The 18,739-nt window shown below is 39.1% G+C and overlaps 1 protein-coding gene across 2 annotated transcripts in view; it reads left to right on the plus strand.

Annotated features, from left to right (window-relative positions):
- Positions 1-18,270, plus strand: part of LOC144738724 (death-associated protein kinase 2-like) — a 58,272-nt gene extending 40,002 nt beyond the window's left edge. For both annotated transcript variants that reach the window (XM_078621728.1, XM_078621720.1), the window contains exons 4-12: positions 1,244-1,382; positions 2,747-2,876; positions 4,930-4,978; positions 5,482-5,508; positions 6,890-7,042; positions 8,637-8,682; positions 14,657-14,746; positions 15,607-15,705; positions 17,905-18,270. In XM_078621728.1, coding sequence (XP_078477854.1) covers positions 1,244-1,382; positions 2,747-2,876; positions 4,930-4,978; positions 5,482-5,508; positions 6,890-7,042; positions 8,637-8,682; positions 14,657-14,746; positions 15,607-15,705; positions 17,905-18,042 — 871 coding nt within the window. In that variant the 3' untranslated portion in view covers positions 18,043-18,270. The remainder of the gene's footprint in view (positions 1-1,243; positions 1,383-2,746; positions 2,877-4,929; positions 4,979-5,481; positions 5,509-6,889; positions 7,043-8,636; positions 8,683-14,656; positions 14,747-15,606; positions 15,706-17,904) is intronic.
- Positions 18,271-18,739: the final 469 nt, after the last annotated feature.

An 18,739-nucleotide genomic window follows, 5' to 3' on the forward strand; every position in this document is an offset into this window, starting at 1 on the left:
GCAAATTAATATTTCAATTGGCTATACGGCTAATTGTGGGAAATCATCTGAATGGTCAGCACCGTAGGTAAGGGAATAATGAAAGGTGTAGAGTTGACATCCACCAGTTGGATGGGCATGCAGATGGATGACTACTTATGACAAATGTAAGGACACATCAAACCATAATGAACCAATAAAATAAGTAATTTAGTGTTTGTGCCATTCTTATAGCACAGAGGCTTTCACAAATGTGCTTTGGTTATGTAGTGTAAGCTTTACAGAACATTTTCATCTTGACGTTACCTAGAACTGGTTGAATTAGTGACAATACAAACAAGATGTTTTCAAAATTATTATCTATTCATTCAACTGTCTGAGAAAAAAAAATCCAACCACTCAACAACAACCTTTTATTTAGGCATTACATTCTTATTTCATGATGTAAATAATGCTTCTAATTAATTATGTTAATAATTCACAGTCATGCCCGCGATGCTATCATTCGTTTCTACATTTGCATTGCAATGTTTTATTTTTAAATCTTGTACGTAACAGGCATTTGAAGACTAACATATGCAGTGTTATTGGCAGTCGTGGCCAGTCCACTGGTGGGGAATGGGGTAAACAAAGAGCAGCAATAGTCAAGTTTGCAATTCGATTATCGCTACAGCCATATGATTTAGTGTGATTTAGTGTTACTATAATCAGATTCTTGCTGCTTCAGCATTCTTACAAAATATGTAGCAAGTAAAAAAAAACAGGAGTTGTTTTCTTTCCGTGGGGGGGAAACGATATTTCAACAAAACCATTTAGTGGGAGTTTATGGATTGCACGAAATATTTTTAAGATTTAGTATATAACAGTCGCATTGGAATACATTTTTTTAACTAACATTTTTTGACCGTCGGATGTTTTATCAAAGTTTTATTTTCCTGCAAACTTCGAATTGATTCCCATAACATGTACTCCCTGCAGTGTTGCATAAGAACAACGAAAGCCATAGCACTCGCTGCTTGTGCCATGTAATACATGTGTTACGCATTGACTTTCTCACATGTCACAATGATTAAACGCTTATCCTGCCATGAGCAAGTCAAACATTCTCACAATGCCCAAATCAGTGATGTTGTCTGACTGCGCCTACCTATGTGTACTGTGATGAGTGGTAAAGAAGGCCACAGGTAGGATTCGTTGTGGGTCATAACAACGGGCGGCTATGTTTTTCTCACACTGAGCTGCTCATGTCCTGAATGCCTTGCAGGGTATCTGGCGGGGAGCTGTTTGATTTCCTAGCTCACAAGGAGTCGCTGTCAGAGGATGAAGCCACAGAGTTCCTGAAGCAAATTCTGGACGGTGTGAGTTACCTGCACTGCAGGCGCATAGCCCACTTTGATCTCAAGGTGAGAGAAACGCACCGGAAATGCATCTCAGTCGAGTACATTCGCTCATTCTTACTTGGCATGCAAGGATGTATCGATGAATCGAGTAAAATTGATTCCTACACTTATGATATACACATGGAATCATGCTTGCGAGAATCGGTTATTTATGCAAAATGCAAGCGGTGTGCTCATGTTACACGTAGGCTAACAGAGCAAATAAACCTGTAGAACAAGACGTATTTATTATTTAGTTGAACCCAGATTGTGTATGGGAGGTGTGGTGTAACTGTACATATTTCGCGATTACCGAATCTCTTTGCAAAGCGAGGGAACTGCAATACACTCGGATATGTAAACCAGGCTTCCTTGTTAACCGCACATTCCACAAGATATTGGCCTTTGCAAAGACATTTTTAGACGTGAACTTATCATCATATGTTTACGTTATTATCCGTTTTCTATTAAATAGGACATTGACGTTATATCACTTACAATTCTCGATATTAAAATAGCAGGAATTTATCGCCCTTTGCCAATTAATTGCTGGATGAAAGCATCACCGTGCTAGGAGCGGGGGGGGGGGTTGCCTTGGCCGGGAACTGAACTCACGTGGTTGGACTCACAGTACAGGGTGCAAACCATTGTGCCACCACTCTACCCCATGTTTCAAATTATGTTAATCAAGTTAAGGTGTCACGGTTACGAGATGTTATCTACCTTGCCTGGTATACAGGAGGTTGTGGGTTTGATCCCGAGCCTGATGCCTGTATATTTGGAGTTTGACTCAGCCAATCATTCCTTTGGAGTCGATTAAATAGTGAAACAATAGTGTAAAGATGTATGATGCAGTTTAGTTAAATCATGGGAAAAAATATATATACAGATCTCTTCTCAGCAAATCCCATACATTAACCCTATTACATGACTCTACTTGATGTCAAACCATATCACATTTTAAATTGCATTACAAACTCATTTGTCCAGTGTATTAAGAAAACATCGCCATGATTTTGTTACGCTATGGAGTTTATGTCTCTTTTGAAGAAGAAGGAAAAAAACTACACGTCTTGTGAGCCTTATAGCCCTGCACATGGGCCTTCAAAAATGCAGTAATTGTATGGACATCAAGCATGTTACATATAGTCACTATGTTACACATAGTCACTATAAGATGTTTTCTTGTTCATGTTTTTGTTTTTTGTTTGTTGCGGTTGCACCCGATTCAAGGGCCGAATGGCTCATAGGGCTATACCTAATAAATGAACTTGAACTTGTTACACTGTATAACACTGTGATGAGTCGATTGATTTTAAGTATAAGTAGGTGTGCTTTTGAAATAGTATTCATTACAGGACTGTGTGCTCCTTCTGTCCTGTGTTAAGCCTGAGAACATAATGCTGCTGGAAAACCGTGCACCTAAAGCTAATGTCAAGATCATTGACTTCGGACTGGCGCAGAGCATTGTGGATGGTGTGGAGTTTAGACATATTTTCGGGACACCTGAATTTGTAGGTAAGGGTTTTAAGGATAAGGATTTACATGGCACTGAATGTTGCAGAATTTCAAAGTGCTGAAATGAAGCACAAATATGCCATGCATATACTGCCCCTTGTATTGTATGTTGAACTTCTTTCGCAGCATACGTAGCCAGCTGTGATAGTCGTGCGGGGAATCGGAGGCATGCATCCAGAGATTCAGATATGACACTTGCCAATAAAATATTACAATTATGGATAAACCCCATGTATTCTCTAAAGCAGTACCTAAGTAAATAAACAAAACTCTGGAAATATAATTTAATAGTATTAATAGAAATAAAACATGACTATAACATATCCAATGCACTGCTAACTAAAAGTAGAGTGGAACAAAGGGAACTGCAAAGTCAATGAAACACGATTGCAGCCACGGCAAAGTTTTTAACTTGTTAAAAATCATCAATGCAGTATCTTAGAAGCCTAACTTCAGTTGTGACTTTGCACACATTTAGTTTTTTCAGATGTTGTCTTGAATACAAATAATGTAAATACAATTTACTTCTCACAGGCAACGCTTACTATAGAGTATAAGTACAATATCAGCACGAAGCATAATTCTAAGATTTTCAGAACATGATACGGAAAACACAAAGTCACACATTATTTGTAAGATAGTCACATTAATGAGCATGACATCATTTCTGGTAACATTGAAATACAAGTAGATTTACGAATGTTCGGTTTTACAAAATGTCACGTTAATGCAATTGACAAATTCTGGACACTTTTCAATTTACGAAATCGAATTTCCACGTGAACGAAATTTCACACGGCACGCAAACAACGAGATCAAATGAACCACCCGGGAGGCTGCATCATCCATCCACGACGGCGTCACGGTATCCCTGCAGTACGACAGTAACGCCGCCATATCACCTTTCCAGTCATTCCAAAATGCAGATCTTTTGGTGAGGTCGCTGAAAAGGTTGATATTTTTTTGCTTCAGTTAACTAATATTCAATCGTTTTAATATATATGTTATTTCTTATTATTTTTGTATTGTGAAAAGTGATATAGGTGTTATCTTTTTTTAGGTTAAGAGTAGTTGGAATGACTGTCCTATACATATCCCTGATTTTTCGTATTAAATTAATGGGAAAAGCCATTTCGATGTACAAAATTTAGTTTTACAAGCGTGAATCGAGGTATATCTGTATACAGAATCGTAACTCAAGACAAACATTAGATATTCTAGTTTTTGTGCCTTGTTTGCAAAACGCTTTAAGAAATACTCATACATGCAGTGCCACTCTGATATTGCTGTAGGCTTATCTCACTATTGCCATATTGCAAGTTCACTTTTCTTGTCAGCGGTTCACCCAGCCCACAATCCCATCCAAAATCGATTAAATTAGTACCATTCTGTGGCAAATTAACATTAGAATCTCGGAATCAGAATCTTTAATTATCCTGAATAAACTCGATGAGCTATGAAGCTCTTTTTCAAAGATATCCAGGTCAGAGAGTTGCAACAAAAACATTACATACAACGATAGCAGTGCAAAGTTTCGGAAAGGTAAGCAAATCACTAAAAATAAATAAATGAATTAGATAAAGTATATAAGTTCAAACTGCACAAGTACACCAATTCTCAAGCTTGGGTAAGGCAGCAAAACAACAGCAAAGACAGTCCCAAACTATTTTGTCCCATGCCCGAATAACTGGGAAACTCCACCACTGGCTGAGGGCCATCGATAGAAATGAGCATGACCTGTGCCTGTTTGATGATGTTGACACTTTGACAAAAAATCTAAATATATGTGGTCCTCACCAAAAATCCATTCCCTGGACATAATTCACCAGCACTCAGATGAGGAATACTAGAACAGCAGAGACGTTTCGTATGCATCTAATGCATTGCACTCGATGTGTAAACATGGACACTAGGAAGACAAAGGCGGTCGGGCGTGGTGCATGCCTCCCACCCCTTCGTGTGCCATTCCGCCCTTCATAGGTGCTTGGTAACAGCACTTGCCCCAACAGTCTGTTAAGGCTATAAGGGGGATCTTTGTCTTTGTCTGTTACAGCACCAGAGATTGTCAACTACGAGCCTCTCGGAGTGCAAGCTGATATGTGGTGGGTTAAGATGTACAAAGTTCCACTTGTTAATACAATTATAATAATAGTTATTATTCTTTGGTTCTTTCGGTAAAGTCACGTATGAAGATAAAATAATAAATTAAATAATTGCATTGAATAATAGTTGTGTTTTATACCTACGTGACTTTACCGAAAGAACCAAAGAGTATGTGGATCCCTGCAGTCACGAAAACTTCAAATCTAGAATAGTTATAGACTTGCATAAATGTTAAAAAGCTAAAAACACATTAAATGTAACATCCCAAAATCCCAATATTAAATAATACCTTAAATTTCTCGGTAATTCTACCTACTATTGCAAAAATGTAGCAGGACCATCCTGAAAATTCTTGAGATTCAGTGCGGCTTTCCTGGGTATATAATATTAATTATAAAAATAAGCACAACATTTGCAATATGAATCCAAATCTTTTTACTGTACAGTATTGTGTTCTATTGTGTTTGTTAATTTTAAAACCAACCAAACGTATTTTTTTCAGGAGCATTGGAGTAATGACATACATTCTGTAAGTATATATGGTCAACTGTGACTCTTCACAGTATTATTTTTAGATTATATCATGTGTTTATGAATGCACTTTTTGACAAAGAATCTGAATATTTATTTATACTGGAGGAATCCGATGAGCTATAAAGCTCTTTTTCACAGATGTCCAGTACAGTCGGTGCGGTGAAGAACGTTTCAACAATGTGAAGTGTATTTATTCGTATATCTTCCGAGTTTGTTGTCCCACTTTGCAGACAGTGCAGCTACGGCACGACAGCCCGAGACATAATGTTGGCGTACTGAACAGGACGAACCTGTAAAGTCCTCGATCTGGCATAAACTGTCGCTTAGTTTTCCATATTGCGTTACCGGTAAAAAAAAAATGAAGAGAATAACACTCTGGCAGCGAGTCCATATTATTGAAAGCGAGTTGCTGTGCACAAGCACAGCCCATTTGTCAATCCACTGCTGGATGTGGGGATGTCTCCACGCCGTGCAGGCTGTGAGGGTTATTGCACCATACTTCACCACTATCCAATGTGCGGGGTTGGTAAAGGTGGCAGGGAGTGCAGAACGACAGTGGAGTTTGCTGCACTGCCCTCTACGCCTGTCCGCGAACATGTTGGTCACCCATCCGAGAGCTAGCCAGGCTCACCTCCGTTTTGACTTCCGAGGTCTGATGGGATTTGCCGCATTCTGGGTGATTTGGTCATAGAACTACTTTGCATATGTCGTCCAATATTTATGTTGTCTTCAGTATCGTGTTTTTTTGCATAGACGCATCAGAGCATGGACGTGTTTTAGCTTAGCATGCGCGTTTTATCAACAGTGGTTGAGGTGTGGAGGACTGAACCTTCTCATCAGAATGTTGATTTTTCTCAACTGACATCTAAGTGACATGCCATAGATTTTAGTATAGGAGTACATTTACATTAATCAATGAGAACATTACAGTACTGTTCTAAGTACACTTGGTTAAACGCATTCGCTCAAGCCTCAAGGTGAATTCATGACTTTTTTCTTTCGTTTTCAAATCGAGAGAGACTTAAGAGTGTGGATTGGTTAGTGGTAGGGAGATTTGCATACATGCTTTTTTTTAAGTTAATATATAACATTCCAATGAAACCTACAACTTTGCCAGCAAGAGGTTTGGCGAATTTGTCAAGTCATTGCACATCAGGGAGGCTTCAAGATCACATTAAGATTGCAGACCCTAGACAGTATAAACCATATCGTCAGGGTTCATCTCAGGCTGGTTACAGACACCCGTTTGTTGTCCTGGTGTGACTTATCTCATGTGACCCAACCCCCCTCCTCGTGTGACCCTGTCCTCGTGTTCACCCTCCCACACCTTCACCCCCCCCCCATACCTGCATCGTTTCTCCCTTTCATCCACGCAGGCTGAGTGGGGCCTCCCCATTCCTGGGTGACACCAAGGAGGAGACCCTGAGCAACATCTCAGCCGTGGAATACCAGTTCGACGAGGAGTATTTCAAGCAGACCAGCGCTCTTGCCAAAAATTTCATTCAAAGGCTGCTTTTAAAAAGCCCCAAGTAAGGACTGAGACTCATGGTTGTTCGTATACATTCTGTCCATACTTGTTGGTTGGTAGGAAGCATAGACACTGAAGCACAGTACGGTACAATGGATTTTGTCACACTTTGGTGACAATGTAGTCCAGCAGCAGTCTAGAACGCCTGTTTTATGCACAGCAGTCACACATCCAAGCACTAGTTAACCCAGCTTAGCTTCTGATTCCGTTATGGGCAAATACAATAGTTCATGTCCAATTCTGATTGCTACAAGCATTGGCCTGGGATTAGTTAGAGCTTGGTACACAAAGGTTCACCCTATAGCCTTAACAGACTGTTGGGGCAAGTGCTGTTAGCAAGCATCACCTATGAAGGCACGGCACACGAGGGGGTGGGTGGCCAGCACCACGTCTCCCCAGTGGCGTACCAGGTACTCATTTGAGGCTGAGTCGACCTAGTGGAGGCCCTGGACCGGTTCAGATAATCGTTACTTGGTGTTGGCCATGAGCAGTAATCGAACTCGGGTTCCCGGGTTTGTAGCGCAGCGCGCTAACAGCTACGCTACCGCTCCCTTCACATACGCATGTGTATATACCCATAAGAGTGACACATCATGTTTGTTATATATGTGGATATTAAGAATTTGTTCCTGAACAAATACATGTGTTAAATATTATACAGGGCTTGTAAAAGTTAAACTCACATTTTAGGTTGATAACATTGTTTAATTGTGGAAAATGTTGGAATGAATGTTTTTAATGCTAATAATTGAAAAAGTCACTAAATGCCTCAGTTATGTAATTATTCATTTACATCCAATGGGAGATAATTAAATCATTAAAAGATTAGTTGTGTGATTATATAATCACACGAGTAATCTTTTAATGATTTAATTGTGAAATTTTGAATAGTTTTAGACGTTTAGCACATGCGTTGCATAGACAAATGATGTGTTTTCAATTATTAATCAATGTATAATTACTTGATAACAAATATGAGTAATACTCTCAAGGAATGTTATATTATTAACTCTGCTGTTACATTAAACAGCTGTTGTGCAGTTACCAAAATTATCAAAGGTGCATTCTATTTTCTTTATTTGAAATGCAATGTTTTTGCATTTAACAATATTTCCTTTCACATAATAAGGCAAATTAGTGTATGAGTGTCATTTCAATTTGCTCATTGCTGCCTGGTGAGCAAGTAAAATAAACATTGTGATCTGCCAAGTGACTTCGAGCATGCTAGGCATCTGCTGTTGTCACCAGAGAGGGAGGTGTAACCGTCAGACAGTGCCAAAATAATGGCTGGCAAACGAAGGTGCGAAAGGAGAGGATGTGCAACAGTGTGGATCAAACCATGTTGAAAGGGCACACAGCAATATCACAACAGCATGGCAAGTCCGTCATTAGATGCAAAATCAAAGTCTAGATGGTAATTTAGAATAGCAAAGGTGACATGCAAGCTTAAGAGCGGCCGACAACTGATAAGCATGCCTTCCAGAATTTAATAACAATCATCAGGGCCAGCTGCCACCTTTTTGGAATATACAATAATCATAATGAGGTTCTGTATAGGTTAAGTGTGCACGGTAATGTATGATTTTCTTTAATAGAGAAAGAATGAATATTGAAGAGGCCATACACCATCCTTGGATTAAGGTATGCTTTTACTTCATGTATCCATGAGCGAACTGATCAAACATTTATGCTTTTGTTGTATGCACTCGTGCTCTCATGATGTACATGGCACCTAGTAATTAAAGTTACATGTCATATTGTTAATTTTAAAAATGTTGATAAACTTACTGTGTGTATACTTATGGCAAAAAAACATGATCCTAGGGTGGGCACAGTGGTGCAATAGTCTGGGCACTCAGCTATGAACCCGACGACCTCTGGTATTATCTCAACCTGACCTCGCCAAATCACACTGACCACCGTAGTGATATATGACCAAACAACCCCAATAACCTGCACGGCATGAGGAGGCCTAGGGCCACTAGTGGATTGACAGAGGGCTCTCTCCATCTCTTCAGCGGCGATCTTCCTCTTGGGTATGTTCCCTTGAGAAAAGTCCGCCATCTCTAAAATGTTCATTACCTTCATGACATTTTCATAAATGAGTATATATAAATACTCTTTGGTTTTTTTCGGTAAAGTCACGTAGGTAAAAAAAAATGAAAAACAACTAAATTAAATCACGACGTTTCGGGCGCAACACAAGCGTCCGTCATCAGGTGGGAAAGCATGGCCTGCTGCTGATGCAGGCTGTTTTAAAGGGAGTATATATAAAGTCGTATTAAGTAAATAGAAAAGTATTGATAAAAATAGGACAAAAAACATTTAGGGTATTCGTCATATTCGTCATATATTTAGCATATTGATTCATATGCATGACTTTTCTTCCATAAAGCCTGTTTATTGTTAGCCAAGTCTGTTACACATTAAGGCTTCCGCTGCTAACAGATGCATTGGCTCCCTCTAATCCACGTATGCTTTGTGTTTTCTGGTCATTTATTCTTAAACATCTTCTTCCACTAAAAATGCTGTCATTACTAATCCCATAACTCTGCAACCATGTGTAGTTAAAGCTTATGTTACAGACTCCATGTACTTTACTCAATGTTCCCATGGTTTGTTTTTCCCTTTATAAAATAATCAATGTCTATTGGTTGGAATTGTATTTTCCTTTCTTCAACTCTTTAAGGGAGTATTCTTACATTCGTTTTTGACGATGTGGGCGATGTGTAATGTTATGATAACTATACAGGGGTTTTGTATGACGATTTTAAAATTGACAATATATATACAAAGAAAACACTGAATACAATAGCGGCTTTTGTAGATGTACATCACACAATACGGTAATTCATAGTAATGTACCAAACAATGTCTAAATGCTTATTACATAATTAGATGTTTGTCATTTGAAATGCCATTTTTTGGCCAATATTACTCTGGGGGAATATAATTTCATTATTTAAGTCTATGCAAGGCACATCAATTGCAAATATGAGCTGCTATCATGTATGTTGTATGTCTACTCAATTGTGAATATGTACGGATTAAAAGCTGCAATGTATTACACTGCAATATACTATAAGTGCAGAAACTTATTTAAGCGTAAATCCAATCACAGACAAACACAAAACATTTTTTTGTTAAAATGCATATGTTTGCTTGTTCGCAATCATATGCAGAAGCAAACACAACGAAAACTCAAAACATCCGTCAATAGCAATGCCATAAATGGGAAAAACGATCAATATACAGACAAAATCATGAAACTTTAACGAAAATATATTCCCTTTTATGGTAATGTTAGAGACGAATGTGAAAACTCTTCATATTTAGACAGGAATAGTGAGATTATAGCTGTAACATATTTACTCATGTTTTCTTAGATTGATAACTTTTACATTGCCAATAAATACATTTCAACCGTTTTAATGTCATTTTTTTCCCTTAGATTTGAATGTGGCTCTTCGGTATATCTTTAACATGAGAATTTTCTGTGGCCACCGTTATAAACCATCAAAGCCCAATGCACTCGAGTTAACATTTTGGGTGCTGACTTCAGCAATTACAGTGTTCGGCAGTTGATTGCAGGTTAGGGTAGGCTATCGAACAGGCCCTGTTGTACGAATAGAGAACATGAACAGTCACACCAGCTGGGGATGTAAAACAGTGATTGCAAGCTACCGGAGCTGTCAGCAAATCTGTCACTGTAACATTCCGTGTAGCAGGTGGGCACAACCTGTGCTTTCCATAGCTCCTCATATGCGCTGGTATGTGCACCTGCATTAAGAAATTCTGCAATTTTCGTATGCCTCCAAGAATATCTGTCTTTGTTCTCAAAGTCTATAAATTAAGAACTAACCTTTGCTTACCGCTGAACTATGGCATTTCCACTTGAATGTTAAGCTGTGTTAACATAAATATCATTTAACAAGCCACATATGCCTTGTGTGAAATCCAAACTTCACTATCCAGAGCAATATCAGTCGGCTGCATAATTCAGAATGCAGCTTGTAGTGCTCTCGTGCGCACATCACAGCTGCTGTCTTGTCTTTGCATTGGCTACCAGTCATGTATCGAGTGGACTCTAAGATCCTGCTGCTGACCTACAAGGCCCCCAATGAGTTAGCCCCGCAATATTTACAGGAACTGATCAAATGTTTACTCTCCAACGAGGTCCTTGAGAGCTCTGGATCTCCTCCTTCTGAGTACTCAGAGGTCACGGATTATTTCCCGAGGTGATCGGGCTTATGCCAATGCAGCTCCCAAACTTTAGAACGCTTTGCCTTTGCTAATAAGACAATCAGAATAGTTATACATGTTTAAGTCTGTCTTTAAAAAACACAACTTTAAACTGGCCTTCATTCCTTAGTTCTGGTCGTTTACCCGGATTTGTTTATTCCATGCTTTCCGTGCATGTCGCATTGGGATATACGGATGAAATGAACCTTACTAATGGAAATTATTATTATTTAAGGAAAAAGCCTAAATGTTAGGTAAATTCCATGGAAATATTGTATATCTCAATGGATTAGACTTAACTTACCCAAGCATTCCGTGGAGAAAATTTGCAGCTGTGTTCATACCTGCGTGCGAAAGCATTGAAACTGCATTTTTCTCGTAATTTTTCTTGACAGTGCTGTAGATATTTCACAACCATAACTTGTTGCTTGTGTGCTTGTTACTGCCTGGGTTTGCCAAGTCCACACTTGACCGAATCTTGCCTGCTGGCACGATAGTGCATGTTTCTTCAAAAATGTGACGTGGTCAGAGAACAAAATGTCTTGAATGAAATTAATGTTGGTCCTGCAGATGAAATGCAAAGTAATATGCGAAAGATGTTTGGAAATTTATTGTTTCGTGTGTGTCAGTGGAATCTGTTACGTGGCTTATTGCAAAAAAAACATTAACTGCTGACATGGAATTTTTTGCAAATCTTTACAATTTTTAAAGTAGTCCAAAGATATCACGTTGTGCATGTGTTTGAAATCTTTTTGCATCGATTGAATCATCCATGGACAATTTTTGCATTGTTACGTTATTGATAGTGACAATTTTTGTGAAATTAAATAAAGTAAAACAAAATAACTCCACTAACAATAGTGAATTAATGTTAAAAAGTACGGTATATTATTGAGAAATGCTCTTAAAAGCTGCCCTTTTGGGATAGCCGTGGCAAGCACTGCTCCTTACTGCTTCGCGACGTTTCCCCTCCGTCGTTAGAGGCACTTTCTGCCTGAACATGGAGGCATCATACTGCCTGGAGATGGAGGCATCACACTGCCTGACAAAAGCGTGTGATATAGTTGCTCACATATCTCTGTACTGGAGAGCAATGTGCAGAGGAATGTATGATCTGGCGATTGAAGGGCAGAGGGCAGACACTAGAGATGGATTCCGTGCCTTCACAAGTATAAAACTAAGTCATATTCTCCCTGAACACCATGCAAGGTGACTGTGTATTACTCATGTTTATTAGCAAACCTGGCAGAAACGAAATAATTTCTGGCCACATTGAGACTGCTTCCAAGAAGTTCATGATGTGACTTTCTGTATCAGAAGCAGCTCACGGAAGGCAGGCAGACAGAGAGGAACCAGCAAGGGCCACCACAGATGTGCTATGGCCAGCGAAAGCTGGATACTGCAGTGGAATGCTTTGAAGGAACTGGAGAGCAGAATGGCTGAGCAAAATGTTGTGCTGGGTTCAAAGTTCAGCTCCCGACTGAGCAGATATCTGTGCAGCTGGTTGCAGGCGTGTGTGCATTCAAGCGGATAGGGTGCTCAAGTAACACATGGCCTTTGGGTCAATAGAGCATTTATTATCCTGAGCATCTGTTGCTTTTCAACAACTACTTTTAAATAATGTGGGATAGTGCGAAGACGTAGCATGTTTAAGTGTGACAGTTATGCGTTTTGGTTCACTATCAAGTTTTGACCAAAACATAAGTCCACATTTGAGTTGTTTCAGTCCTTCATCTTTGAGATGTGGGCTGCTCCACCGAGAAGGGATGTAGCTTTCATTACGGGGTGATTCTTGGATTCCTTCACCGCACATAATGAGTGATAGAGATGGTCAGGCATGCAATGATTCGCCCACCTCCTGATTTCTTGAATTGTCACGATTCGGTTCAACAATGACTTTTCGTCTGGTTTGTAAGTGTTGTGTTGTAATTTGACTTGCGCGAACGCTGTCTCGCTGCATTCGCCGCAAGGTAACGTTTTGTCATAATTTGCACAAACTCTGCAGGGATTGTAAATAATTAAGTCTTACAAGAACAACTAAAGGCATATATCATGAGTGTATAATTCAGTTTAAATTATTGAATTGGTGGATTGCATCACACCTACAAACAAGATCAAGAAACAAGATAAAAAACAAATTAAGATTACTGAACTTTAATCCTGAATTGTGGCAATTCACTGAATGGCGTGGCAGTAGAGGGGTTGGAGGGCCAGGATAGGGCCGAGTGACTCATTACATTCCTATAAAGTTACCCAAACAATGCAACATATATATATTGGATTAGCACTGCAGCCTCACATTTTCACTCTCTTGAGTATAGACCTTGATTGCAGACATCAAAGTCCACACATTTTCTTTTATCACCCAGGGCTACCATACTTCGTGTAAATAACTGTCAGCTCTTTATCATTCTCTGGCTGGACTAGGTCCTCCCCACACTGTATTGGTCATGGGGGATATTTATTTGTCAAACATCCACCATGCGATTCAGTATGGATGTATAAAAGGGGGGCCTTGGACAAACCTAGATGCCACTGATGTTAGCCATGACCGGGAATCTCAATCAACTCACGAGGCTCGTAGTGCTACCCACGGTGTCACCACTCTATATGCAGCACATATGTGAAAGCAAACTTAAATACAGTAATCTCGAATCGAGTATGCACGTTTCATTTCTCATTACTAATAACGTCCTCTTGCTTACCTAGTCTGTCATTTTTATACTTTTTGCATACCTCCTTATGTATTCTTCATCTTTGATGAAATGTAAATTAAAATATGATATTTGAGAATATGTAATTATGCACACTTGAATACACGTTTTTAAATACTAAAATTGCATTCATAACTCATTTGGAAAAAGTATACACGAAGCTAAGATTATTTCAACAGTAACTTTCAGTGAAAATAATATATTTTGAATTATTTCACCTTTGTATGAAGCCAATTGATAGCAACGTGTCTTTTGGGAAGGTACTGCATCGATACTTTAAGGCAACCTCGCTTAAATTCATGATGATCATCAAAATAATAACAAAAACATAGTTGAAACTCTCAATGTAGATTGCATTAAAGACCTGAAGATACACAAAGTTCAGTTATAACTGTGAATGTGCTTTAAATAAAATATATTTCACTTGAACTTATTTTAACAGTCCAAATCATTTGTCCCAAGAAACACCAAACCATAACAACAACAAAATCCCTCCCTGGCACCGGGTGTTGAGTCTCAAAGATTTATCCTGTATGATTTAAAAGTCAATCATTGGAATTCTGCAACGTGCAATGTATTAAAAAAAAGTGGATTGTTGCTGCTTCGTGTCAATTTGACCTGTTTCATAATTCCTACCTCATTCTGATTTCATTTTCCAGCCAAAGGACAAACATCAACTGCTGCACAGAAAATTGTCCTTCATTAACCTGGAGAATCTCAAGAGCTTCAATGCACGCAGGAAATGGAGGGTATGCGATGCATCATCTTCTGAAAGCTCTGTATGACAAAAGCTGTTCTATATTTCACATTATTGCCTTGTAAACTATTGCATGCATGCATGCATGTTGAACTTCTTTCTCAGCGTACGTAGACAGCCGTGCTAATCGGAGTAGCAGGCTATTATTTAAATATAGCATGTGGGTTGATGTTTATACTCTTGTAGATACAGGATAGCAACCTATTGCCATCATCATGTGGAATTTACACAACTGACAAAGGATCTCCATTGGATATGGGCACCGTCACAATGATTGAGATGTATTGACTCTGAGGATGTGATGATGACGCTGATAATTTTCAATATTCATATCGCATTATGTCAAGTATAAACACTCATTGTAATGTGAATCAAATGTTCAGAATTATCAGTGTTAATATCACTTTAGTCGTAGAGAGGCTGTTTTGGTTAAAGATGGAATGATAAAGGAGTGTTCCAGTTTTTTTTACAAATTAATAAGTGGTAAGTGTAGCTCGCATTAAACATTGTAATACAACAAGTAATCGTTCCTTGGATGTATAGATTTTCTAGGTAAGTAGCTCCAGGCCTTATGTTCCTTCTTTGCTAATGTACAAGTAGGGATGACCAATGTTTTTTAATCAACAAATTGCACCATAGTTAACAGAATGAGTTCAATGTCCTGGGGAACTCTGCTGTCTTCTGTAATGGGACATAATCTTTGTGATATTTAATACGTCGAGCATTGCACAATAATTTTCATGGTGTGACTGGAGTTCCCTGGCGCAACATATAACATTTCACCGACTATCCAGTTTGAAATAGCAATGAACGTATTGAAAATGCAGTTTCCCCTTTTTTTCTCTCTCCCAGCTCTCATTGCGAGTGGTGCGGTTGTGCAACCAGCTCTCACGTGCACACATGCCCAAAGCTGGAACTGAGCAGAACCATGCTTCCTGCACTACCCACATGGTGAGCACACACACATACCACATACACACCCGAGATCAGTGCAGGCAGAATGTGTGACAGCCCCATTTACATGCGTCGTCGCCATCATTCCACAAACATTTTCAGATGGTACAATAAAATGGTTTAAGAAGTTACCTTTCAGACCGTTCTCAATAGGTACATCGTGATAACATCTTGTCCACAAATATTAAAATAACAAATGGTGTTTCACAAGGTGCCATGCTAAACTAAACTTCAATCGCCCAGAATGAAATCTCTGCTGGTGACAGTGTTATGCTTGTATCGGGTACATTTCCAAACGAAGTCAAACAATCTCCAACATGATTTCGACTTAATTCAATATCAATTGTCATCACTAAAATTGCTCCTACATTCCCGAAAAACGAATGTCATGCTCTTTTCTCGAAACAAAAATCCAGTTTCATTCCCTTCGCCTATTGCGGATATGAGAAACAACATAATTCAACAAACGGAGTGCTTCGAATACTCGGGTTTACTGATTAAAAACTTACATTCCAACCCCATATTGATCACATCTCAAGTAAAATCTAATCAAAAGTAGAGTTTTCATATAGAAAAAACATTGTATTCCCATTAGATGTGTGCCTGGAAATCGTTGAAGCGATAATTCTACCAATTTTTGACTACTGTGACACTACTTACAGATAATCTACTAATGCCAGATCAGCTACTAATGACCTGTACTTAAAATCCAATCTTACATCACTTGATGCAAGAAGAAATCTACATTGGGCCCTGTTCATCCATAAAATCCTTATTGGCAAATCTGCACTACACTGAGCTAATGCATTATTAAATATCTCGATAACTTGAATTAGAATAGGTGATAAAGTCTTTACCGTTGCAATACCAACGTTTTGGAATAACTTTTTTTCCTCCCTTAATATCGTAAACCCTCCTTCAAAAAACATCCTACAGCAGAAGATAAGTGTTGGCTACAGTCACATTTGCCAATGTGATTTTTTACTTTGATTCTTACCTTCTATCGATAGCTTAATGTTAATGTGCCATTTTATTGAGTGACTACTGTGTGGCGTTATCTTGTTGTGGTCTGGCACTGTTTTGTTGTTGTTTTTGCTCCCTTGCCCAAGCTTCATAAATTGGAGTAAAAAAAGTGTGTGTTTATTTAATTATTTGTTTACATTTTGTGAATTGCTTACTCTTTTTCTCTTTCGTTTTTGTTTCATTGTTTGCTGTTGTAACTTGCTGACCCACCCATACTGGACATCCCTGAAAAAGAGCTTGATAACTCATATGATTTCTCCAGTCTAAATAAAGATTCTGATTCTCGGTAGAAGAGGAGTTCCAATTTACTACACTGAGTAAATATATAATTAAAACACGACTACTACTACTAATAATACAAACACCCTTTGTCAAACCACTTCTGGATGGAGGCCTGCTCACACACCATATCAGTCAGAGGAGTTGATTGACCATACTTCACCGTATTGGTCAGTGTGGGTTGATTAAGGGCAAGGGGGCCCAGGAACGGTTTGGAAATAAATCACCACTGATGTTAGTTGTGACCATGAATTGAACTCAGATGGCTCGGTTAACAGGGCAGTGTTCTAACCACTGTGCTACCACTCTCACAAATATACAAATATCACGTTGAAATACTTTTGAACACATTCACGTTTTTCAATTCCGAAGCATATTTTTTGTTAAAAGAAAACTCTTCAAAACTCATTCATGTAACGTTCATTGTCCCAAACCATAAGCAATTCACAATTAAAATTCATCATCAGCTATGGTCTATTCACTGCTGAATGAAGGCTTTCCCATGTTATCACCGTTTTGCATGTTCCTGCCGTGCCCCATACTGTTTAAAATGAACGTGGGCTTTCTAATTATGTTGCATAAAGTTGCTTTTGTCATATCCAATTGATGTTTTAATTGTTTCTGAATTACAAACTTAGTTTCCCCCTCCACACCCCATATAAACTTTAATTTCTCTGTTATAGGTTCCCCACCTGGGTGGGACATTGAGCCCAATCTACCCCTCTTCACCAAGCCCTCCCTCACCAATCTCAGGCTTTTGCTTGTGTGACCTCTGCCATCCCCCTTCTTGTTCTGTGATCGGTCCTATGTACCGAGCTCGCATTGAGTTGAAATACATTTTTTAAAAAGTTTATTTCCTTTCTGTTTTCGGCGTTTGACATTTTTGTTTTGCAGGTGGACTCTGACTGCGGGAGTGGGGACGAGGATGGTTTGACAATGGCGCTGGACCGACTGCCCAGGGAGGCTCGTGCCGTCCACATGGACGCGTGCGACGAAGCCGTGGCCCAGCCGAGCCTGAACGGCGCTCACTAGACATTAACGGCTCACGCGGCCCCGGATTCGTGAATGTCTGAATTCTTTCATGCCTTATTTTTGAATGTCGGTTAGGAATAATTTAATAGTTGTATTATTATTTTTATATTGTTGTTCATGCAAATACACATGTTTTTTTTTCTCTGAAGAAAGATATCTTTACTTGGTGTTGGCTTAGTATGTAGGCACTTTCATGCATTGGCAATAACTTAGATACCTCTTCATTAAATACAACAAACCTTCAAATTTGTTATACAGTTGACATCGAATTACTACGGTGATTGCAATTTGAGCTCAGTCGATTGTGCTTGAACGGTATCGTATAGATGGCCACCACATGTCTGACTTTGTCCTGGACAGAGGATAAATTGTCTATCACATGTGGGTGGCAGAAATGATGAAACTCGGATAATATATGATCCATCTGTAGGACTTCAGAAAAGTCACTTGCTTGGTTTATTGCCTGAACAACACCACTCTATCCCTTGGCACGCTTCCCCTCCACGCTGTTTGCAATAACAACAGCACCCGCCATTCGCCACTAAGTGACGATGATGTCACCACGTCGCCTGTGCCAGGCCAGGTGCACTTTGAAGCCACATGAAGTCACATGATTGCAATACATCCAGTCGCACCCACGTACCCCCGAGGTGGCACGCTAACTTGAATGGTATTCAAACATAAATGCACTCTATTT

The sequence above is a fragment of the Lampetra planeri genome, chromosome 3 (assembly GCF_965212315.1).
Source record: "Lampetra planeri chromosome 3, kcLamPlan1.2.h2, whole genome shotgun sequence".
In the NCBI taxonomy this organism is placed as follows: domain Eukaryota; kingdom Metazoa; phylum Chordata; class Hyperoartia; order Petromyzontiformes; family Petromyzontidae; genus Lampetra; species Lampetra planeri.